The following is a 25,055-nucleotide window of genomic DNA, read 5'->3' on the forward strand; positions in this document are numbered from 1 at the left end:
CCATTCCTACCAGTACCCACCCCAAGTAAATTCACTGCTTTTTGGTTGTTCTGTATTTTTCTGCCTCAAAGAAAACAAGCTGATTTTTACTAATGGGGAAATACTTAATGGATGTATCAGTGTCACCCTACTCAGAGAAATTTGTATTTTAAAAGATCATAATTCAAAAGAATGAATTTGTAATGGTGACATTTTAGAAACTATGTTAGGTTATGGGGCCCACTATCTGAGCACCTCACTATGATGAGGGCTAGCCCAGGCATAGGGAACCTGCTCTCAAAGCCTAATTACCAGGTATTTTCTCAGATATAGAATCATAGACATTTTGGGTTATGTGGGACCTTGACTATTATTTACCTAATCATTAGCAGAGCCAATCTGAGACAGAATTGCTAACTAGAAAATGTAAGGTACCTTAGAAATATTTTCATTTTTAAAGGAAATTGGCTTGAAGTGCATCACAAAGTAAAATGGACTGATGGATAAAGGAATATATGTATTAAAGCAAAATGTAGCAAAATGTTCACGATTTTGGAGCCTAGGGAATATATTATGGCTGCTTACCATTACAGTTCTTTCAACTTTTCTGTATGTCTAATGTTTTTCATAATAAAATGGTGGTGGAAGAAAAGAAAATTGAGGTAGGTGTTTAATGCGATGAGATGACTGGTGGAATGTCTAGCATTATCAACATGAGTGTGTAGAACATCTATAAAAAAGGATCATCTTCTTGCCAGTCAAATCACATTATATTTTGCTAACAGGTAGCTTGGCTTAACTAAAAATATTTCTTAGTATCGTAAGCAGCACTGCAAAAACAAGGGTATTATGAAATCATAAAATTTTAAAATACTGGAAAGGAACATTCTAGGTTTTTTTTGGAACATTCTAGATTTAGAGATAAGAAACAGACCCCTTGTATCTCTAGTGCATAAAGAACTATTACAACTCAATGCTAAAAAATAAAAAAAAAAACCCAGCCCAATTCAAAAATGGGCAAAAGATTTGACCTGATAATTCTCCAAAGAAGATATACAGATGGCCAAGAAACATGAAAAGATTTTCAGCATTATTAGTCATCAGAGAAATATGAATCAGAATAGCAATGAGATACCACTTGACATTCACTAGGATGACCGAATCAAAAAGACAGATAAATATTAAGTGTTGGTGAGGATGTGGAGAAATGAATACCTTACTGCTGGTGGGAATGTACATTGGTAGACACTCTATAGTGTGTCAACATGTAACCCGGCAATTCTACTCATAGGTATGTACCCCGTAGGCAACTAAACATGTGTCTCCACACACACTTGTCTACAAGTGTACAATTGCAGCCTTATTCATAATAGCCAGAAAGTGGAAATAACCAAAACATCCATCAATAACCATTCATCCATGAATTGGTAAATAAAAGGTTGTCTATCCATCTGATGGGATACATTCAACAATTAAAAGGAGTGAAATACTGACACATGCTGCAACATAGATGAACTTTGAAAACATTATGCTAAGCAATATTGTATGGTATGTGAATTATATCTCAGTAAAGCCATATGCAAAAGAAGGAAATGAAAAAGACAAAGGTAAATAAATAGAAAAGAAAGCAGGCAGAGAAGTAAGAGAACTTGCTCAAAGTAAAAGGATCAGTATAGAGCTGAGCAGCAGGGATCCGTCTTCCACTTCAGACCTCTCTGCACTGTGCGCCTCTGCTCCACTCTCCAGACACTTGAGATTCAATTCACTCTCCCTTTTTTCTTTCTTTCCCTTCTTTTGTTCCTTTCCCCTTTTCTTCCTTTTCTTTTTTCCCCTTTTTCCTTCTTTCCTTCCTTCTTTTTCTATCCCTCCCTCTTTCCTAGCTCTTCCTTATCTTTTAGTAAAAGTACATTCAATATTGCTGTAGAGGGATCCCTGGATGGCACAGCGGTTTGGCGCCTGCCTTTGGCCCAGGGCGCAATCCTGGAGACCCGGGATCGAATCCCACGTCAGGCTCCCTGCATGGGCCTGCTTCTCCCTCTGCCTGTGTCTCTGCCTCTCTGTCTCTCTCCGTGTGATTATCATGAATAAATAAATAAAATCTTTAAAAAAAAATATTGCCGTAGAAATCTGCATAGAACTAATTTCAGTGTGAGGCTTGATTGCTTGGAACCTTGAATAAATGAAGGTCCATGCAGCTCTTTAGAGGGGTGGAAATACAGGGTGGGGTTCTTCCCACTGGCATTTCATAGCAGGTCCTTGTTGTGAAAGCTTGCTGGAGATCCCTCCTGGGACTCAAACTCAGGGAACAGTACCTAAAGACATGCACAACTGTTGCTTATTTCCCTCCACCCAACTCAGTTTATTGGTCCCCCCCACCCCCCTGCGACCCAGGGTACAAGTTGTACTCTGATTATCCTTTCACATTTTTTTCCCATTTAAACTTTTCAGCTCTCCTTAAGGCGGCAGCAAGTAAGTGAAAGATTGAATGAATGGGCAGTCTTCAGTGAAAAGAACAAGGAGCTTTGTGAATGGTTGACCCAGATGGAAAGCAAAGTTTCTCAAAATGGAGACATCCTCATTGAAGATATGATAGAAAAGCTCAAGAAGGTACAGGATGCCTAACTATGTATATTTTTACTCTTCATAACACTTAGGTGTACTTTTAACAGGTATAAAATATGGTTTTACTCATTATTAAATTACTTTCCTGTAAAAGGAGTACTATCTTTTAAATGTTTTATCTTTTTAATACAAAATAAACTTGCATGGAAAGGCCTCCTTTATATACAATATATGTGGATATGATGAAGTAAATTATCTGCTGATAGATAAATGTTCAGTATTTTCCCGTTTTAGCTACCTGTTCAGAAGGAATCATTTATGTGTATTAGTCTTCTTTTGTGTTTTTTTGTTTTTATTTTTTTAAGACTTTATTTATTTATTCATAAGAGACACAGAGAGAGAGAGAGAGAGGCAGAGACACAGGCAGAGAGAGAAGCAGGCTCCATGTGGGACTTGATCCAGGGACTTCAGGATCATGCCTTGAGCCAAAGGCAGATGCTTAACTGCAGAGCCACCAAGGTGTCCTGTTTTTTTGTTTTTAAAGAGGTAAAATCACTAGAGAGGAACCAAAAGAAAAAATTGTTAGGATTCATTAAACTGACATTTTCTCTATAAAACACTATGCACAGACAATTGCAAGAATAAAAACTTTTCTCGGGTCCCTGGGTGGTTTAGTGGTTGAGTATCTGTCTGCCTTTGGCTCAGATCATGATCCCGGGGTCCTGAGATCGAGTCCCATATTGGGCTCCCCTCAGGGAGCCTGCTTCTCCCTCTGCCCTATGTCTCTGCCTGCCTGTCTGTGTCTCTCATAAATAAATAAATAAAATCTTAAAAAAAAAAAAAAAAGAACAAAAACTTCCCTGTGCACCCCAGTTGGTTGAGCAGTTGAGTGTCAGACTCTTGATTTCACCTTAGGTCAGGATCCTAGGGTCATGGGATAAGCCCTGCTTTGGGCTTTCATTCAGATGGAGTCTGCTTGTTCCTCTCCTTCCCCCTCTGTCCCACTTGTGGGCTCTCTCTCTCTCTCTCTCTCAATAAATAAATTTTAAGGTAAAAAAGAACGAAAACCTCCCTGAGATTTGGCTTCATATTATTTTCAAGTTATGTATGACTATTAAATTACTTTATATATCATCTGGCTCTAGAACATATTTCATGTCTCCGTTGGGCTGACCAAATTTACTAGCATTTAAAAATGTTTTTGGTGATATCAGTAATGCTTCCATATTTTGAACAGTTAATCATTTTTATTTTAGTTTATGTTCTTTATTAGCACATATCACTATCTGGCTTCCACCATACTTTCCCTCTTTACTTATTTTTTATCTCTGTCCAGTAGATGCCCTACTAGATTGTCAGCTTTGCTGGAAGTGTCTTTGTCTGTTTATTGTTGTATCTCCTGAACTCCGAACTTCTTATAAGTACTCAGTCATTACTGAATAAATGGATTATAGCCTTATTCATTCTAAAATAAAGATAAATAATTGTTAAGAAAAACTATCTTTATCCATGCATACGCATAAAGAGAAAAAAAAAAACAACTCCAGTGTCAGCATGCAGTATAACTTTAAGATTTCCACTTAAAATGTTCAAATTCTAGCAATAAGCATTTGTATATTTGATATGGTAAACCTTTAAAATGTGAACTAAGATAATACAGATTTCACTATAACATCTGCTAATAGCTTGCAGTAATAATTTCTGGATATCAGGGAATGCTCTACTGGACACAATGTACTATATGTATTACAGTGAAGCTTGCTATACAATAAATTTTGGATAAGTGTATCTATATTCTTATTGATTTTCTTCATGAAATTTAAGATGCATATTTTGGGGGTGTGGATAAAACTCTCTCTTAGACAAAATACAATTACAATTTAAAATTTAGAAAAACTAAAAAAAAATTTAGAAAAACTTTAGTGTTTCACCTAATTATGTTTTACTTTTTGGCACAATGTCAGAAATAATCTTTAAAATATTAGCTATACTATTTTGTCTATAAAATGAATTATGAGATTTAAAAAGACATCTCTATGAGCTTGCCTCCGTGGTGTGAGTGCATCTAGCATATTGGCCATTGAATCCCACTGTGGTGAAGTAACATAAAATGGAAGGTAGGTGAGGTGGGGTGGGGTTTCTGGGCCTAAAAAGAGCACTCAACACCAAGATAGAATAAAACTACACTGGCTTCTCCCATTTTTAGGGGGCCTCTTGCTTTGATAACTCACTTGAAAGGATAGCCCTGTTGCCATACTAACTTTAGAGCAAGAGAGCATTAAAATACCCATGACCCTCTAAGCTGTCTTTGTATATTATTTTGTTAAGATAATATATGCGGCATGACAGAAGTTTGATTCCAAAATGAAGAAAAAGTGATTCTAAAGATTGGCTTCTGTCACTGTGGCAAGAGTAAGAGGATCATTGGTCAGGTGGTGAGGGTTGAGGAGCACAGGGCATATCCATTCATCATCACTTAGAACATACCATTGGTGGCCTCTGTCTTGCATATGAAGCCAGTGTTTCCCTATCCAAAACAATCTTTAAGAGGAGTGAATACTGGATAAATGAAAAAGGTGTGAGACCCACTGATCCCCTAAGACTAATGGTTATTATTCTTTCAAGTTAATTTCCCATTGATTTATTTGTAAAATATTGACATTGTATAGAGGATAGCTCATTAAAATGAAAGTATTATTTTTGAAAGCATTCTGCACAAATAACAGAAACACATAATATACATTTACATGTAAATACACATATATGTCAATTGCACATATATAATTGTGCATTGCCCACAGGCACATACACATATTCTAAGCCTCTTAGCAACTATAAGGATTGATTCTAAATATAACACCAGGTTGGTGATTATAAAAATAAGGTATAATTTCCCAGCATTAAAATCCTTCAAGCTTTTTCTTTTATTTCTATTTATTTACTATTATTGATTTTAATGCCCATTTTAAGTAAATAAAAATATCTCAATTCTCTTTAAGAAAATCTCTTTGAAAATTCCATTTAGAGTCTATGCACATACTGAAAATAATAGGTACCACTAATTCTTGTGTACATAGACTGATATTCACACAGTATTCCTCATGTCTAAACTATTCCAAGCAATAGAAAATAGTAATTATCATGTTTCTAGTAGAGCCAGACTGAATGCATTAAAAATATGATTTCTGATCTCCGTGATTGCTATTTATTATGCAGGATTATCAAGAGGAAATTGCTGTTGCCCAAGAGAACAAAATACAGCTCCAGCAAATGGGAGAACGACTTGCTAGAGCCAGCCATGAAAGCAAAGCCTCTGAGATTGAATACAAACTCGGAAAGGTTAATGACAGGTGGCAGCATCTCCTGGATCTCATGGCAGCCAGGTAAAAAGGATCCTGGTCAATAGGACATGTGTGCAGAATTTTAAAAACATTTTGTCCATCTTTCATTGCAGCTCAAGATAATCCAATGACTTTCTCTCTCTGTGTGTGTTCTTTATCCTGCCATTTTAGTTTAGCTTTTCTCATAAATGTCAGTTTCATTAACTTTGAAATTCTCCCTATTTAATAAATCCAGTGGTGTTTTCACTCAGCTGAAAGAAAGTCATATCCAAACAAAACCCATTCCCCCCAAAAATTCTTTATTTCAGGGCTTCATGGGTATGCATCCTTCTATGAGGAAGAAAGTAAAACTGCTGACTAGTATCCATGGCGGGCACTTTTGTCTGTAGTAGCAAAAATTTTTAAAAAAGATATATATATAATTACTTTCCTACCATATTTCTGGCTACCAGAGAGTGGAAATAAAGCTAATTATTGCCATTCAGCATAGTTTTAAGATAATCTGCTGCATTATTGCAATTTTGTTTTTAGCGTTAATATGTATCTGCTTTGTATCTGAGAGGGATATTATATTCAGTTTCTGTTGAAGGGCAGGTTAGGAAAAACAGAAATGTAAAGAAAGAAAAAATATGTAAGGGTTTTTATTAACAATATAGAGTCTGATGTAATGAATGAGGCACTATATTGTTTGATATAAAGCAAATGACGAAGTAAGTGCTTTACTTCAGGTGAATTTGGCTTTATGTTGGAATGTAGGCTCTGCAAGGGCAGGCGCCTTTGTGTATCTATCCACCATATATCATGAGCATCAAGAACAGTAATTGAATACAATTTGGGCTCAATAAATATTTGAATGAATGAATGAATACTTGAATATTTGAATGGACATTCTTTTGTACGGCAGTTAGGAGAGGTAGAAAGTTACAAATGCTTCTGATTTGGAACTAACTGAGAATACACTTTTAAAAATCTAGGTTCTTTTCCTCAGCCATGCTGCATGAATGTGGGCATGAAATAGTGCTTTTTGAATGCTCTGTGCCCACAAAAATTGTGTATGGGCAATTCTATATGTTGATTCTGAAAATAGTATATTTGTTTTCTCCAAGGGGGTTTCAGAGAGAAGCCAATTTAGGAAGAAGATGAAATTATGATTTATTTTAGCAATAATGAAACAAAAATGGAATAAATGTTTACCAATTTTCAAATGTTTAACAATACTCTGATAGCAGACATTTATTGAACACTTGGTATGTGTCAATGACCATGCTACAGCTTCATATATGTCTTCACATTTCTTGTTCACAATACCGTTTGTGGTGGGCATTCTTATTATACCCATTTTCCAGATGCAGAGGCTGACACCCAGGCTTGCCCGTGGTTACACACCTGCTGAGGGGCAGAGCCTGCACTCTGACTCTGCAGCCCATGCTCTGGAGCACTACATGCTCCCGTCAGCCAATTTTATGACTTCCTGTCCCTGTTCTAAAGAATGCAATTAAAAGGAAATTACATTCTATAATTATTTCAACAATCTAATTTCCTAGTCCTTTGTAAAGTGCTCACAGCAGCTCTGAGATATTTTGAGGCCCCTTTCCTTGAGGAGCTCATGGTGGGCATATAAACATGCAAAGAAATCAAGTAAAGTGACAAGCTAAATGCCCCGATAAAGCTATTACAAAGGGATGGAAACATACGGTTCAGCTCAAAATATATATAATTTCCAAATATTCTGGCATATGTAGGTTTTAGAACCCCATTGCTATGTTTAGCCTCACTTCTCAGTTTGTGATAACCAAATCTTATTCAGAAGGACAAATCAAAGCCCTTTGTACTATAAATACACTTCTTAGGGAAGCCACCCAGTTGGTAAACATCCCTTGATTTTTTTTTTTTTTTTTTTTTTTTGGTCAGATTATGACTCATGGATTGGCTTGCATTGCCATGTAATCCAGTTAAACTAGTTAATGTTCTTTTTTAATCTTTAGTGGTTCAGTGGTATAGAATGGGGTATACACTATGTTAAAGATGTTTTAAATTGAATTTAATATAGTTTATTCATAAGCTAGCTTAGTGTATACCCAGCTGTTAGCCAACATTACATCAAATGAGTTAAGTACTTTCTCCTCAAAGTTATGTTTAACTTGAATAACTTTTCTGTTATTCAAGTGAGGATTTTGTAAATGTTATTTATTTTTCCAAAAACACATTAGTAAAGTTGAATCAATTAAATATTTTTGGATCTATAGTCACTAAAGTCACTAAAACGCTCATATGTTTCTATTTTAGTAGAGTCTCATCATATACAGATGTAGATTTTTGTAGATGTGTTGTACATTTCTGATTGCCTCACTCACACCAGATGATGTGTTGACCATTCACTTGTTTTAGAGTTTAATGCCACACTGGATTCAAAGTCTCTTTGAAGCCTCTCCTAAATGATACTTGGTCTTCATATTTACTTTTCTTTCCCTTGTTTATCTGAGCTTTGAGAGTACACAAACTAAATGTCTGTCCTCCACCCCCATCTTCAACTATGAGCAGCCAGCTCAAATATCAGATTTCTATGGTTCAATCCCATTCACCACTCTTAGCTCTTCCTTTTTTTTTTCACACTGATTCATTAAGGCAGAACACAACTTAGTTGGGCCTTTTGATATTTCTATGCTGTTTTGGTGCTCGTGTGGGAATGGAGAGGTTATTTTTGAAGATCATGTTTTCAGGTGAACAGTTTCCCAGCTAACATAAATAGGAAAAAGAAAAGAAAGAAATATATTTACTGATAATAACCCTATTTGCATACAAATAGAATGCATAACTTTGAGCCAACTTCCTATCACTAGTGGATTAGCTTAGACCATTATGAGTACAAAGTAAATGTGTTTTCCATTGCATTTTTAAACTGTCACTAAGAATTGTCAGTTTTTTTGGACAACAAAATTTGCTTAGTTATGTCTCAGTGGTTAATGCTCTAGTATCCTGTCCATATTTTCTAGACCTGCTCAGTTTAATATAGCAGTCATTAGCTACCTGTGGCTATTTAAATGAACTGAAATGGGATTTAATTAAATTACTGTTTAATTTTAATTATAGTCAGTTGTCTAGTCACATTTCCTCAGGCTCAATAACCATAAGAGGGCAATGGCTACTTTATGGGCACTGTAGATACAGAACATTTTCTTCATCCCAGAAAGTTTTTGATCAACACTGGCCAAGACAATTGGCGAAAGCATTTCTGAGCCCTTGGCTTTCCTTAACAGTCAACATAAGAAACAGTCACTGGTGTACTTTACTTTCTGTAAAACCGTCTGCTGGGATTCTGGCTCTAATTTTGCTTGTGAACCCTATGAAAAAACCCACATAGTAGTTTTCTAGAGCTCAGAATAATAGGAAATCTGTTGTTTAGCATTAGTTGTTCAGTGCTTTTTATACTAGACAGTATTTTATTGAATATTTCCCATTTGGGTATCTAGGAAGGTCAGACTCAAGTGTGCTCTGTTGCAATTATGTTTTTTTTTTTAATTAACTGTACTCTCTAACATAAGGATATTCCTCTTGCATCTGCCAAACCTACCTCCCCATCACCAAAACAAAAGCATACTTTTTCTCCAATAATAGCTTTGTTGAGATATAATTTCACATATCACACAACTCATCTATCACAAATATATGATGTAGTAATTTTTAGCATATTTAGAGACCTGTGTATCCATCACCACAATCAATTTTAAAATATTTTCATCATCCCCAAATAAATGCCTTACTCACCTTTTTCGCCTCCACTCTCCCTCCTGCTGGCCCCAGGCAACCACTAAGTCACCTTCTGCCTCCACAGATTTATCTATTTTGGACAGCCCATATACATGGAATCATACAATCTGTGGTCCTTTGCAGCTGGCTGCTTTTAAACTGTGTATTTATTAAAATCCCCTTAAAAACTACATAGAAGTAGAGTAAAAAACAAATATAATTTTAAAAAATTTTTAAAATTTAAAAAATTTAAAATAAAAAATCACTGAATGTCTCCTGCATATTTAGTACTGTGGATGCTGCTACAGGGCAGAGATTGGCAAACTCTTTGCACAGGACTATCTAGTAAATATTTTCAGCTTTGCAGGTTAAATGGTCCCTACTGAAACCCCTCTGCCATGTCACAAAAGCAGCCCTAGACACCATAGAAACAGAAAAATGCAGTTGGGTTCCAATAACATTTTGTTTACCAAAACAGGTGTCTAGCCATAGTTGGCTGACACCACTCTAGGGAATGTAAAAATGGGAGAGGAAATGGCACCTAACCAAGTAAGGGAATGGAGCAAGTGTACACATGACTCACCGTAGGTCTTCTCCCTCCATCGCGTCTGCCTGTGCACTCTCCTGCCCCCGTCTGGCCTGGCCCATTCCTAATTGTTCGTCAGGGTCTTCCTTTTCTTTGGACTGGGTGAGATTCTTCTTACCTTCTCAGCGGGCTTTCTGTGCTCTCCATGGAATTTCCCTGCTGTAATAGGTCTCTTGTGCGATCAGTTGTTTACAGTTTCTCTTCTCTACTACAGTGTAGGTGTATCTGTATGAAGCCAGAACCTAACATAGCTCCTTGCACATAATGGTCAATCCAGTATTTGTGCATTTCTCCAATCTAAGACAGGTTGAAAAGTGCCGCAAATGCAGATAATAAAGCAGAGCATGCACTTACAGCCTCACCTGCCTGAATTACCGCGTTGTTCTGCTTTGCCAACAATGGGATGTTAGGCAAGTTCCTTACCTTCTCAGTACCTCAATAACCACAGGTGTAAACAGTTATTAGGAGAACTAAATGATAAAGTCCCTGTAAACTACTTAGCACAGCACACAGCAAATGACAGTTCTCAGCCCAGAGGGAGCTTAGAGGCTGTGTAGGTGAACCGTGTATGCATAGCTTTGTGAAGTTGGATCAGCTGCCATTAGAACAGGTTTTGGTTTCACAGGTGTTCCACCACCACTAGAGGAAAAATAAAACTTGATTCTTGGAATTTATGGCTGCCATTACCTCATGGGGGTCAATTCGGAAAACTGGCCAGGATCAGGAATGTATTGCTGCGTCAAGCATGTAAATAGCACAGAACAGATCAAGAGTCCTGAATTTGGTCCACCTTGCTATGGCTGTGTGACCTAGGGCTTACTACATAACCTTTCTGAGACCTAGATTCCTCATTTTCAAAATATTCATTAAAATAATTGCCATTGCTCCAAAGAGACAATGCAGGGGGAAAGGGACAATGCCATGCATACTACAAAATGCCACATGTGTCAATCTTGTTCTTTTGGAGAGCTACAAAGTATGCCATAGTTTTAATATACCATGATTTATCCAATATTTCTCCCATCCATTGACATTGATATTACCATCTTACTTTCATAGTAACTGTGTCTTTAGAGCCGTGCTTTATGTTTAATCTGTTGCAATAAATATGTTGTCCTAATGATAATGAGCATAGGAACAAAATTTGAGCCCATGAGGAGAACTAAATAAAGTAAAAAGGAATTGAACTAGGAAAATGATGGCAGTACAATTTTTTAATGATCTCAAATTTTCAGAAATGTTACTCATAATCAAGAAAAAATAAATATACCTACTGCTTTGGAATCATGACCAATATATTCCTTTAACCAAAGCTTATATGTTTATCTTCCTCATTGTTAAAAATAATATTTTAGAGGAGTGATTGCTTTATAAAGAATTCACAATAGAATATCTTTAAATATCAGGATTTGAAAAATAATTTTATTTATAAATAATTTATTATGTAAAATATCGGTTTGTTGCCTTTAAAAAAGAAAATATATTCCTGCTTTAAAATTAATTATCTCATACAATCAGACCCAAATACTCTGTTTTATTTTGCAGCTCATCATAGAGGGCTTTAAAAAAAAAAAAACTTAGCAAATTTCATTATTTATTTATTTGTAATCTATTTGTGTGTATGTATACCTTGATCTGAAAAGGGTTTAAAGCAGTCAGCATTCATCATGTTTTATTAAATTACCAGTAATTAATAATTTGAGAGCTCATTTTCTTTAAAAGCTTAAATTATGAAATTAATATAGGTTCAGTGCAGAAAATTTGAAACTCTTGAAACTTACAAAAGAAAGTTTTCTGAATCCCACCAAGCAAATGAACATACTTTTTTTATTATTACCTTAAAATGGACATATTACTTTTATCACTTTACATCATTTTTAAAAGGACAAAGGTTTTGAATATGTAAGGGAAGAATAGTATTTCTTCAATTACTTTTCTTGCTTAAACAGTCTATTCAAAAATGAAGACCAATTACTTTTCTACAGAATACCTTTTCCATCCCACCTTCCCAAACAACCCCTGAAAACTCCTACTTACACCACCGTAGCTGGCATTTCAAACAGAAGGAAAAAAAGAGTTGTTCTTTTTTGCTACCACAACTTGCCGTACTTGTAGAGGTTTTGTTTTTGTTTGCATTTGAGTGATTTGTCTTTTTCAGAAATCCTTTCCAACTTAACAAACAGCCCACAGGAAGAGTTGCCCGTCCTTCCAGAATGGCAAAGTGTCTGCAGCGGCCTTATTTTTGAGAGCCTTCTTTCTTTAGAAAGCCTCCCCCTCCTTGCAGATTACACTGAGCCTTTCCCCTTCTTACACTCGTGGCCTACATTCCAGGAGATCAGGCCGGGCACATGTTAATGAATGTAGGTTTTATTTAGAAACATGACCACTTGTCACTGCTCAGTGTCATATTATCAGGCAGAGACCTACCAACATTTGTTTAGAGTGAGCATTTTCATACTTCCATACGCAGACAAGGGGAAACTTTCATCCCCACACAGGATTTAGCCTTTTACTCTGCAGACCTAACTTTTGCAAGCTGGAAGCTTCATGGTGGTGGCAGAAGATCTGTGTGCCCTGAGGATGGCAGAGGACGGCTGTGTGGATGCAGATCTCCCAGAATGTAACTGCGATGTCACAAGGCAGGCATCTCCTTGAGTTTCTTCCATTGTGCATAGCTTTCATGTTACGTGGGGTTCATAGGATAGATGCTGGATCTTTAATCCGTAATCGTTTTTGCCAATGTTAAATGGAGATGATTTGGTGTTAGTAGATCGTTGGCCATGGACTCCCAAGAGTTATTTATCGGTTTGTTTTCTTGTCCCCCCTACTGGGCATGCGGAGGGAAAGGTTAACGGACTTGGTTATGGTTTGGTATTCCAGTTGTCTCTGGACTGTATGCGTCATACAAGGGGAATGCTACAGTAGAGAGCCTGAGACACAGGAAAGAGATTTAAAAGAGACCCAGTAAGAAGATCCAGTTGGTCCATCATCTGCTATTTAAAGGATAAGCTCCTGATAAAATTGAAATTCAACCTTAGCACAGTTGCAGCTTTGTAGCTGAAGGCTTTCCCTTTATTAAATAAAAATCTGCTCATAGTACGGGGGCCTGGAGGTTTTGTGTATGAGAAAAAGTTGTTTCTGAATAGGTTTGTCACTAAGTTTTGGTCACTGACTTGTAGAAAGGTTTTAAAACGTGCAAAATGTAAAGATTTATATCTAAAATGGTAATTTTGTACATTATGCAAATGTTTATTTCATTATTTTTTTTCAGTTAGAATATTAACATTATATCACAAAATTTAACCCATTTTAAAAAATATTATTCTTGTACCATAACATCCCCCGAATAAATTCCTACTGGTGAACAGGATTTACTAATGGTACTTTTGGTTCTATTAAATTCAGAATATGAATTTTTTTGTTTTGGTTTATGGATTTACTAAATTAGCTTGAAGGAAAGTAGCGATAAATATATACATGTTATGTAAATGTGTATATATAGATATTCATGCAACTAGATTTAGTAGTAGAATCCTACTCAGGAAGGTAAAGTCCTATGAGGCACAATGGACTGTGAAGAGACTCATCAGCTGTAGGGACTTATGGATGTACAAGACTTGCTAAACTTACCCAGACTTGTAACATCTGCAAACATCCATTTTGAATTATAATCCTGGATGCTACCAAAAAGAATGTTGCTCAAACTTCTTACAGTGATAGATAAATAACAATATTGTGACACTTTACCCAAGGATTTTCTTTAAAGAAATAATGGAAAAAATATGGAACATTTCTCTTACAAAAAAAAAAGAAAGAAAGAAAGAAAGAAAGAAACTAAGATCCATGTCCTGCAAATCTTAGTTCAAGGAAGATGTTTGGGCTTAACTACCCACTTTCCCTCAGCTCACATCTGCACCCCCCCAACACACTCACAATGCATTGTGCTATTTGTACCCAAATACATGTTTTTAAAAAATGAGAAAGGAAAACCACTTAAATGTTCACTCCCATTGACTTTACTAAGATTTACACATTCATTTGAAGGAGGAACTTGTCCCTAATGGGCTATATGAATAAGCATTTCCATGTCACGATGCCCTTGACATATTGCACACTAACTGCTCTGACTATTGGAACTCATTCAATATTATACAAGATTACTAATCTTGTAAATTATTTGACTAGTGTAGACAATATCCAGTGGAACAATGTTTACTTACATTCTTTTGTGCCTTAGCTCTTTTGATCATTTTTGTAAGTGAATTTTGAACCAAGAAAATGAATAAATTTTAGTACTTGACAGTCCTTTTGCAAATGTTGGGCTTGGAGGAATAGTTTAAGTATATATTTAATATCAGCTAAATTGAAAATAAAATATGCTAACCAAATAAAGGTATACTAATTATTAATGTTTATCAGGCATTTAAGTCATGCCCAACTTTGGGCCAAGCACTGAATGTAGCATTGCAGGGGAAGGGAAAACCAAAAGTAGAAATTCACAGTTCCAGTTTTCCAAGGAATTTAACATGAGGAGAGGAACTGGTGTATAAGCAATGCCAGGGAGTTAAAATAAGGGAAAGAAGGAAGCAAGCACTGAATGAGGTATTCTTCCAGTCTCTAGCTCCACACAAAATCCTGGTTATATTTTGAGGTTCCTATAAAACACTATCCCAAAAAGCATGGTCAGCATGCAGATCCTACCAAGTCTGAAGACAGGAAGCTGGTCCAGTGGCAGAGGTTCCCAAAAGAACTTTCTTACAGAGGTAAAAACAGGACAGGCATCTCAGTGCAACAAGCCTTCTGTAGTCCCGTTCCCATGTGTTTATTAATTGTAGATTGTCCTTTTAGTTTGGGCCACTAATGCAGGATGTCCAGGATCATGTCAAGTTGTGAGCCCTTACCAGAATCATTTGCAAAATGTGTACCCAGAGCTTCGCACCCAGGAGACGTTCTAAAACCGTTATTCACTGACCGACATGCAAGTGAATTTTGTCTTATATGTGAAAAACATGTGAGTAGGTTGTAGGTAAATATTCTTGGAATTTTTATGCAAGGCCAATATTTGAAGTTCCCTGGGGGCTGGTACAATTTGTACTTTACAAAGCTAATTAGAGAAGTCTTACCTTGAATGGAATTCTGAGTCATGAAACAGAGCAACACATGATTTTGGTTTCCTGTCAGTAGACTATATTGTGGCATATGAATGTAATTTTTTAAACACACATTTTTTTCAAAAACAATATAAGGTAATGCCTAAGAGTGCCTTTATAAACAGAAAACATTTTTCAGATATAGGCACTATTATAATTAATGAAATACAGGTATTATTACTAATAACCAATCATAGTGAAAATCATTTTAAAAGCATCTGTGTTGCAAAAAGAAGAGATTGTATCATGCTTAGATTTTCATCTGAGAGAGAAACATTGGTTTATAAACATAGAAATAGTGATATCAGTTTTAAGTCATTAAAAAGAAAGGAGGGATCCCTGGGTGGCGCAGCGGTTTGGCGCCTGCCTTTGGCCCAGGGCGCGATCCTGGAGACCCAGGATCGAATCCCACATCGGGCTCCCGGTGCATGGAGCCTGCTTCTCCCTCTGCCTGTGTCTCTGCCTCTCTCTCTCTCTCTGTGACTATCATAAATAAATAAATAAATAAATAAAAAAGAAAGGAAAATGCTCAAAAAACGGTTATGAGACATTTTCTTCAGAGCATGACTCTTGACCAAGGCGGCCTATCAGAGTCCTCCAGGGAGTCCTTAAGTGAGGCAGGAAGAGAGTTGACATTGGTATCTGGGTCTTGAAAGCACCAGTGATCCTGTAACAGTCCCAGCTTGAGAATCACCTCTCTACTACCTGAAAGTAAAAAAGCTGAGAAATACTTGATGACTTTGTGGGTCAGTTGTTAGTCTTAGAACTTGCTATTGCAGATTCCTGTCTTGAAATATATCACATTCCTAGAGTTTTAAAAGCCGTGTTGCTCTTGACCTTTTTTTTTGGAGGGGGGGGGGGTAGATACCTCTTCCATTGAGCCAAGTTGACACCTCAGACATTGAAGTCTTTTGCTTATCTGCATTCATCTATATTATAAAGCACCGTCATTAAGGTGACCACATTTCCTGAACCTGAGGCAGGATTCCTGGTCTAAAAGCAGAAGTGAATTTTAAATAGGACTGTACCAGGAAATCATTGGTCATTTGCTCATTACCCCCCCCCCCCCCAATCACCTTTCTCTTTAGAGCAATCTATGGATACTCAGCCATGTCATACCTGCACCAGGAACTCAGTAATGGATTTTTTGCTGCTAGCTATTACTTGATAATAATGGAGCTGAGAAATACTAGCTGTGTCCCTCCCAAACTCCTGCTTACCCCCTGCACCTTTCAAAACTACCCCTGCCTTAGGCCCTTGACCCTGTCTCCTCTGCATCCTTGCTCCATCATCTGCATTCAGCTGTCATTTCTCTCCTCCTTTCCATCTCCCTCTCTTTTCTTCTTAAAAACATTCCAAATTTGGGGTGCCTGGGTGGCTTAGTCAGTTAACCTTCTGACTCATGATTTTGGCTAAGGTCATGATCTCAGAGTCATGAGATTGAGCTAGGCACTCAGTAGGGAGTCTGCTTGAGATTCTCTCCCTCTCCCTCTACCCCTCCTACACTTGTGTACATGCACTCTCTCTCTCTCTAAAATAACTAAATAAATCTTTTTTTTAATTCTAAAGTTATTCCAAATACTAAACTACATTAAACAAAACAAAAAAAATCAATTTTTCTTGTAGCCACATCATTCCACAGATTTCATGCCATATTTACTCACCTTCACTGCCTAATTTTTAAAAATAATTAACACACTGCTTTACCAATAAGTGTATTTCTTAACCCAAGTGCATCATTTTTAGGTCTCATTATACTATCCTGCTGTGCATTGACAAAGTAGAACAGTGGTTCTCAAGCTTTAATATGTACAAGACTTATCTGGAGTCTTTGTGCCGGTTCCCTGATTACATCCCCAAAGGTTCTGATTCAAGAGAACTGGCCTGGAATCAAGCTGGTGGTCTGCATTTATATGAGGCAAACCAGATGAATCTAATCAAGGGGATATTCAGATAACACTAAACCCACACTTTTTTTTTCTAGTTAAACCAACACTTTTAAAAAAAAATTATTGAATATATTTGACATATGACATTGTATAAATTTAAGGTATATAATATGTTGCTTTGATACATTTATAGGTTATAATATGGTTACCATTGTATCAGTATTTATCACATTACATAATTCCAGCACAAGATTGTTGTTTTTATTCATTTCTCATGCATTAAATCTCACTAGTTTACTTACTACTTGTTGCAAGTTTGTACCCTTAAGCAACCTCAATCTTATCCCCCTACCCACACTTCCTTCTTGAAGCTTTTCCTGTCTTTAGTTACATGCCACACTTTCCTGGTTCACCTTCTTCCTTTCTGATTCTCCCATTGTCTCTGATTCCTCCTTCTTTAGCCAGCCTTTTAAAATCCATTCTTTTCATCCATTCCCTTTCAGGATGAAACACATCTTTTCATAGACCTCACTCTGTGCCAACAATCCCTAAAGCAATGGAATAAACTCCGTTCTCTCCTCTGGACCTATGAACCTAAGAACCTTCCATACAGGTCTACCTTATCCCCCAGACTCATCATACTGTAAACTTCCTACACCATTAATCTCATGAACTGGCTCCTCATCTTGCATTCTCTAAGATGGCAGCATCCATCTAGTTACCTAGCTGGAAAATACATCATTTTTAACTCCTTCTGCCTCCTCTCATGTCAGTTCATGAAGTTAGCAATCCCACCTCACCTCTATCCCTGGCTTCCCAAGCATAGGCTTTTTTTTTTTTAATTTAAATTCAGTACATCATTCATTTCAGATGTAGTGTTCAATAATTTATCAGTTGCGTGTAACACCCCCAAGCTATAGGCTTTTGATGCTTGGGCTGTTTTCTTGACTTCCTGAGTGGACTTCCACATGAACCTCACTTCAAACTTACACATTCAAAATCAGGACAGATCCTATCATTCCTTGGCTAACACATCCTGGCAAAGTTCCTATTTATCTTTCAACTCCACACAAAGCCTTTGTCATGTTACCACAAGACCTGTATAATGTTACTTCAGGTTGTCCATTTGTCTTGCCGCAGTGCAACTGCAACCCTCTTCTGCTTCTCTTCCCCACCCTCCCCACCCTCCCCAGCCCCCTGGACATTATAACACTGTGCCTTCAGAATCTCTTCTCTTCTTCTCTGTGTTTCCTAGGCCAGAAATGTTCAGCTTGGCTTATATCCACCTTTTTCAAGATGCAGCTCTAATGTTACTTCATTTCCTCAGTGGCAGGAATGAAACTTCATCACTGTATTTCTGTCCCTTAACACCTGTCTACCTAGCATCATAGATGTTTGTAGAAGGAATACAGACATGAAAAAAATGGGGAATGGATGAGTGAATGGTTACTGAAAGCAGCCAAATGGAATCAATCCCTCCTTTTTTATTAGCCAGGGTACTTGGTTCATCTCTTTAGTTTAGTTCTTACCACACTGTTATATTTCATTGTTTCTGTCTCCATATTCTGAGTCAGATTGTACATTTCATTAGGAAAATAATAAAGTCTTATTTATTCTGTCTTCCCTGCATCTGACACATAGGATATCCACACATGATTGTTAGATCTAAGTGGCAGTCTTAAGCAAATTGGCTTTTACTCTTTCCTGGAAAGAACGGGGAAAACTTTTTTTAAACCTGCTGTGTAGCAAATAGTGCACTGAACAAGGCTTCATGGGTGAAGACTGGACGATGGTTGGCCTTGTATCTTCCCTCTACCACCTGCAGCCCAAATGCTCCTCTGATGTGATCTGGCATTAAGTACATATGATCACTCACTGATGGTTCATCTTAAGTGTGCTTTCTTCTTTTAACTGAGTTTCTGCCACGAGGGTGCTGAAATACATCCCACCAGGGCTGGAGTAATCAGAACTGTGAATTTGTGATTTGTTTGGTGACAATCCATTGGAAATGTTCATTTTTTCCTCCCAGGTATTCTTCATAGGAGTATAAATTACATAATGTGTGTCAATAACAATTTTTATGACACTATGAGGTTTCTGTCACTGTTATATCATTATACTATGTAGAGCATCATCATAGCTGGTATTTATTAAATGTTTCCCATGGACCATGTATTATTCAACTCATTAAAATCTCACAGATATTTTTTCTTTACTTTCATTTTTATAGATGAAGAAACAGAGACACAGGAAGGGTATGCAATTGCCGGAAGTCCCCAGACACTGAGTGGCTGAGCTAGGCTGGACTTTGGCTTTAGGCATCTTAGCTTTAAATCCAGTGCTCACTTTTGCCCACAAGAAACACTTGAGTGAAGCCTCTCACTGAGGGTTAAGTCTCTCCTCTGCCCACAGGGTAAAGAAGCTGAAGGAGACCCTGGTTGCCGTACAGCAGCTGGATAAGAACATGAGCAGCCTGAGGACGTGGCTGGCTCACATCGAGTCAGAGCTGGCCAAGCCCATAGTCTATGATTCCTGTGACTCGGATGAAATACAGAAAAAGCTTACTGAGCAGCAGGTAAAACTTAAAACAACCAAAGGAAGTAAGTAGGCTCTTGAACATCTGCGCTCCTGATGAGGCTACAGAGGCAGATGTGAGATGGTTAATCGAGATGGAAAATCAGGAGGAAGCTAGACAGGATTGCTGAGAAAGGAGAGGCTTGGGCAGGACAGGTGTTTGGGACAAATGGGTCCTATGTCGAGTCTAGAAGATATGGTCTCATAGGGTTGATGCTGTCAGTCCACCAACAAGACATCAGGAGCTGCTTGAGCTGCCATGATGTATCCATAACAGTGCTGACGTTTTGTTTATTTCTTTCTGGGTCATGAGCCAACTACTATATACATAGATAAGAGCCTTTTTTTCCTGCATATACTGTTTGAAGAAATATTACAGGGTATTCTTAGAGTTTTTAGAGTATACAACAATTTTGTTTTGCAAGGAGTGTTTCATGACCTGCAGACCACAGAGTGTAATTTTACCTTAATGTATGTAGCAAAGACAACACAACACACTGGCATATGATAAACTACCCCAAAAAGTAAAAAAGAGTGGCCATGAAAAATACATACACAAAGGACTTTTAACTCCTATTCCCCTTACTCATTTTTTTCCCTTCCTTGATTTTACTAAGCTTAGCAGACTCCAGTTGTTAGTAGTAAATACCATAAATCGTCCATGAGAAATTTTGATACTCCATGCTGTTAGATTCTCCTAACAATCTAACCTATCCACACTCTGGTTACTTCCATTGCATTTAGGCCATTATAGCCAAGTTTCTTAACTTAAAAATACTATAAAATATATACAGGCCTATTTATGAAATCTTATGAAATAGTTCATATACTTTATTTTACAAACTATTTAAACCAATGCAAATAGATATTAAAATACAGTTTTTAGATATTGGGATTATTTCAGTAGCATTTCTTTGTTTAAAAAAAGAATTGATAGCAGAACATTTTTCTATGTTTGTAAGAGTAAAGCCCTGTGATGGATTGTCTCATGTTTGAAATTCAATAATTGAGCTGTTGGGGTTATAGTTGGCCTCCAGCTCCTTGAATATTCCTGGAGAACATGGTAATGGTATCTACCAATGAGAACTGGTTAAAAACAGTTAAAATCCTAATAGCCATTATTATAATTTAGCAAATGTAAGAAAATCAAAACAGTATCTAATTAAATATGGCAAATCGATCATATGCATTTATAGCCTTACCTAGTTCTAAACCTCAATAAAATGATAGGAAAGGGCGGGGGAGGTCAAGACCCACAATGGCAAAGAGACCAGGAAAGAAGATGATAAAGATGACAGACCTCCATCAGAATTTTGGGAGGCAGAAGTGGATAGATGAATAGTTACTGGTGTTAGCAGACTGGAGGATGGAAAAAGCTGATTCATGCTACAGAATTCCAAGAAGGCTCAGGGAGTGGAGAGAGTAAGTCTGTAGGGTTTTTAAATGGAAGATTGCTTGAAAGTCTGAATAAGGAGTGGTTTGACTGGCAGATTCCCCCTAATCCCAGCTAGCCAGGCAACTCTGCCTCATTCACTCTAGTGGAAGACCCGAGGATTACTCTCTGGAGAAGGCAAACCAGAGGGACTTTGGGTTTGAGGCTACAGGGCACCAATGAAGCTGGAGTCACTATATGAAAAATAAAGAGATTAAGTAAGATGCTCTGTACCAAATGGTATGTATGACTCCTACCCCATTGCCTCAGCTCCCACCATGTCACTAGCCAGTCTTTTTTTCTTTTTTTAAGATTTATTTATTCGGGGGATCCCTGGGTGGCGCAGCGGTTTGGCGCCTGCCTTTGGCCCAGGGCGCGATCCTGGAGACCCAGGATCGAATCCCACATCGGGCTCCCGGTGCATGGAGCCTGCTTCTCCCTCTGCCTGTGTCTCTGCCTCTCTCTCTCTCTCTGTGTGTGACTATCATAAATAAATAAAAATTTTAAAAAAAAGATTTATTTATTCATGAGACACACACACAGAGAGAGAGAGAGAGAGAGGTAGAGACACAGGCAGAAGAAGAAGCAGGTTCCATGCAGGGAGTCTGATCCCCATGCAGGGATCACTGAACCACCCAGAGATCCCCTTAGCTAGTCTTATATTACAGCCAAGGTTAATGCAAGAGTTTTAAAATCCAATTAGTATTTCCATAAAGGCCCCTAAAAAAAAAAAAAAGAAAAAGAAAGAAAGAAGAAGAAAGAAAGAAAGAAAGAAAGAAAGAAAGAAAGAAAGAAAGAAAGAAAGAAAGAAAGAAAGAAAGAAAATAGAGAGGAAGAAATTATTAATGTAGTAATGTAAAAAAAAATTCCCAAACTGAAAAATGTGTAAAGTTGACTCTTGAACCACACAGGTTTGAACTGTGTGGGCCTACCTATTTGTGGATTTTTTTATGCAATAAAATATGCAGTACTGTGGATTACTTTCCCTTATGATTTTCTTTTATCTAGCTTTTTAATGTAAAAATATAGTATATAATTCATATACAAAATATTTATTATTTGACTATTTATGCTTTTGGAAAGGCCTCTTCTAGTCAACAGTTGGCTGATAGTAGTTAAGTTCTGGAAGAGTCAAATGTGATATCCAGATTTTCAACTGTGTGGGGAATTGGCAACCTCCACCCCCACATTGTTCATGGATCAACTGTGCTTCTAGAGCACAAGTCCTACAAATGCCCAGGAAAATTAAAAACAAGGCAAAACCATTATAAAATTTCAAAACATGGGAGACAAAGAGAAGATCTTGAAGGTTTCCAAGATGAAAAAGTCTGACTTCTCCAAAATAATGGTGGAAGCAAAAAGATAATGACACAATGCCTTCAAAAAACTGAGAAAATTATTTATAATTTAGAGCACTGTACCTGCCATTTTATATATAAAATACCTCCTACACATACGTTCTGAAGAAGCTAATGAAAGATGTACATACTGAAACAAAAACAAGAAGAATATTCTACACAAGAGAGAGAAGCAAACTCTCAGGACAGATGGTGAGGGAACAGGAATGTCCCAGATGCCAGCTGTCGTGCAGCCTGGAGCACCTCTGTTCAGACTGAAGTAAGGCATTGGGTGCTACAGGAGGGATGTCTCCAAGGAGTAAGACAGTCTAACTATTACGAGAGAGCTACTAGTTCCATAAACACAAAAAGTTATGTAAGAAAAGAAATATAACCGTAGTATAGTTTGTTGCTCATATATGAAAAATATTAAGTAACCATATTAAATAACCACAGTCAAACAATCATTATTGCTCCAGCTATAAGATGTGCTGAAACAGTAACTGGAGCCATGTGAGTCAGGTAGAAGTGTATTCTGTCTCTACTATAGAAGCATAGATAATGTCTAAAATTTAAAAATCAAGAATTAGCAACATAAACATGCCACTTATAAATATGGAAGTTAAAACCAGAAGACAGAGATACAAGAGATAGAAAAGGTTATTTCTGGAAAATGAGAATCAGGAGTGAAAAGGGAACTATTTCACTGGAAGCTTAGTAGTAGTTTTTGACTAATTAATATATGTTCATACTGCCTTTTAATTTAAAGTTAAAGTTGAAAAAATAATTCTGTATCAGTGGTTAAAAGTAAGGGCTCCCTGGGTTCAAATCTGATTTTCACCACTTTTCTGCATGACCTGAATAGTGAACCATTTTAACCCCCATGTGTATAGAATGCTGATAATCAGAGTACATGGCTCACAGTATTATTATAAAAATTAATGTGAAAAGCACTTAGCACAGCACCAAGCACAAAGTGCATACTTAGTAAATTTTATGTCAATCCTATCATATTCACTGCAGTTTCCTTTGTGGCAAATGTTTAACCATGATTCTGTAAAAATTGTAGCATTTGGGATCCATGCTGTAAAAGATAGATAAATAGTAATCTATCTCCAAAGAGGAAGATTCTCTTAAATATTTAAAAAGAGATTACACTCAAAAGAAATACATTTTCTTCCGTTCTCCTCTTTAGTATTTCTGTATGTTTCTCTTGCCAATGTAGTTAATTCTTACATATTTAATTGGACATAAATATACATAGAATATACATAGATGATTCAGAGAACATCTTGTCAAATTTCTCTGTGCTATAGATAAAGAAGTACAGATTCAGACACTGTGTCAAGTCAGGACCATTACCAATGGAGGTTAAAACTAAGACTGAAATCTTTATCTGTACTAGAGCTTATCCATAATTATATGGATAATAATTATAACCCTCTTCAAGCTTATTTCATATAATTGATTTTAACAAAACCTTTTGAGCAGATGAGCAAGGAGTCTTTTCTCTGATATTTACTATGGGAACCTGGTTGATCTCCTGGAGTAAATTTCAAAAAATTGTGCAGGCTCCTCCATCCATTGACTAGCTCATCTGGAATTTTTATCTTTTTTGTCTACACTGAGCCTCCAACAATCCATCAGTTTACAGTTCTGGTTTTCATACCCTCACCCTGGTTACCACAGTGGTCTCCCCATGAGTTTCTGCACTGGGGTAGATCCAAAAGTATGTGGAGAAATGACATCATCAGTATGGCTATGTAGGTTATCTCTGACTTAAGTTCCCCTCACCAACAAGGAACTCTCTATAGACAAAAGACCTCTGTAAAACTCCCAAAACCCAAGGGTAAGGTTGAAGCACCAGCCTGGACCCCAGAGACCAGGAAGGACCACGTTAAAAGATTAAGAGAAGTGGTCACACTTTAGACCGCAAAAATCCTTCCTGGCTGTCACAGAGTTGTACCAAAAGGGCACCACTTGACCAAAATGGGCATCTAGCTCCCCCGGCTGCCCCACCCTTCCCAGGAGTCTTAGTCTCAACTCATGGGGAGTACTAAGGGAACTTGTGTGGCTTGACTACTGGGGATCAGTTAGTGAGGGAGACCGGGGCTGAGGCTTAACTGCAACCAGCACTCACATCTTGGCAGACTGCATTCCTGTTTGCAGCTGCACCCAAGCCAAGATTCCAGCCTGTGCTGCCCATCAGCAGAGCCTAGCCAGTGGCCCTATCTGACCTGGGAGTTCACTTGGCAATTCTGCATGATTTGAGTCCCCAGACAATGGGCCATACTAACCTTAGAGACCTTTTCTACCATCTGACCTGGGCAGGGAAGCCAATTCCCAGCCCCGCCCAACAGCTGAGCATAGCCTTCATCCTTCCTCACCAGAAGGTCTGGCCGGAGAACCCAGGCAGCCCCGGAACCCATCCAACAGCCCTGCTTGAGAAGGGAGCCAA

The 25,055-nt window shown here is 37.5% G+C and overlaps 1 protein-coding gene across 13 annotated transcripts in view; it reads left to right on the plus strand.

Annotated features, from left to right (window-relative positions):
* SYNE1 (spectrin repeat containing nuclear envelope protein 1) overlaps positions 1–25,055 on the plus strand; it is a 450,176-nt gene that overhangs the window by 388,330 nt on the left and 36,791 nt on the right. For 12 of the 13 annotated variants that reach the window (XM_072767663.1, XM_072767691.1, XM_072767685.1 and 9 more), the window contains 3 exons: positions 2,428–2,586; positions 5,758–5,924; positions 19,667–19,829. In XM_072767663.1, the coding sequence (XP_072623764.1) occupies positions 2,428–2,586; positions 5,758–5,924; positions 19,667–19,829 (489 nt within the window). Of the gene's footprint in view, positions 1–2,427; positions 2,587–5,757; positions 5,925–12,747; positions 12,859–19,664; positions 19,830–25,055 lie in introns of those variants that run through there. The other variant, XM_072767731.1, reaches the window with a different exon arrangement.

Source organism: Vulpes vulpes, chromosome 1, assembly GCF_048418805.1.
Source record: "Vulpes vulpes isolate BD-2025 chromosome 1, VulVul3, whole genome shotgun sequence".
Classification (NCBI taxonomy): domain Eukaryota; kingdom Metazoa; phylum Chordata; class Mammalia; order Carnivora; family Canidae; genus Vulpes; species Vulpes vulpes.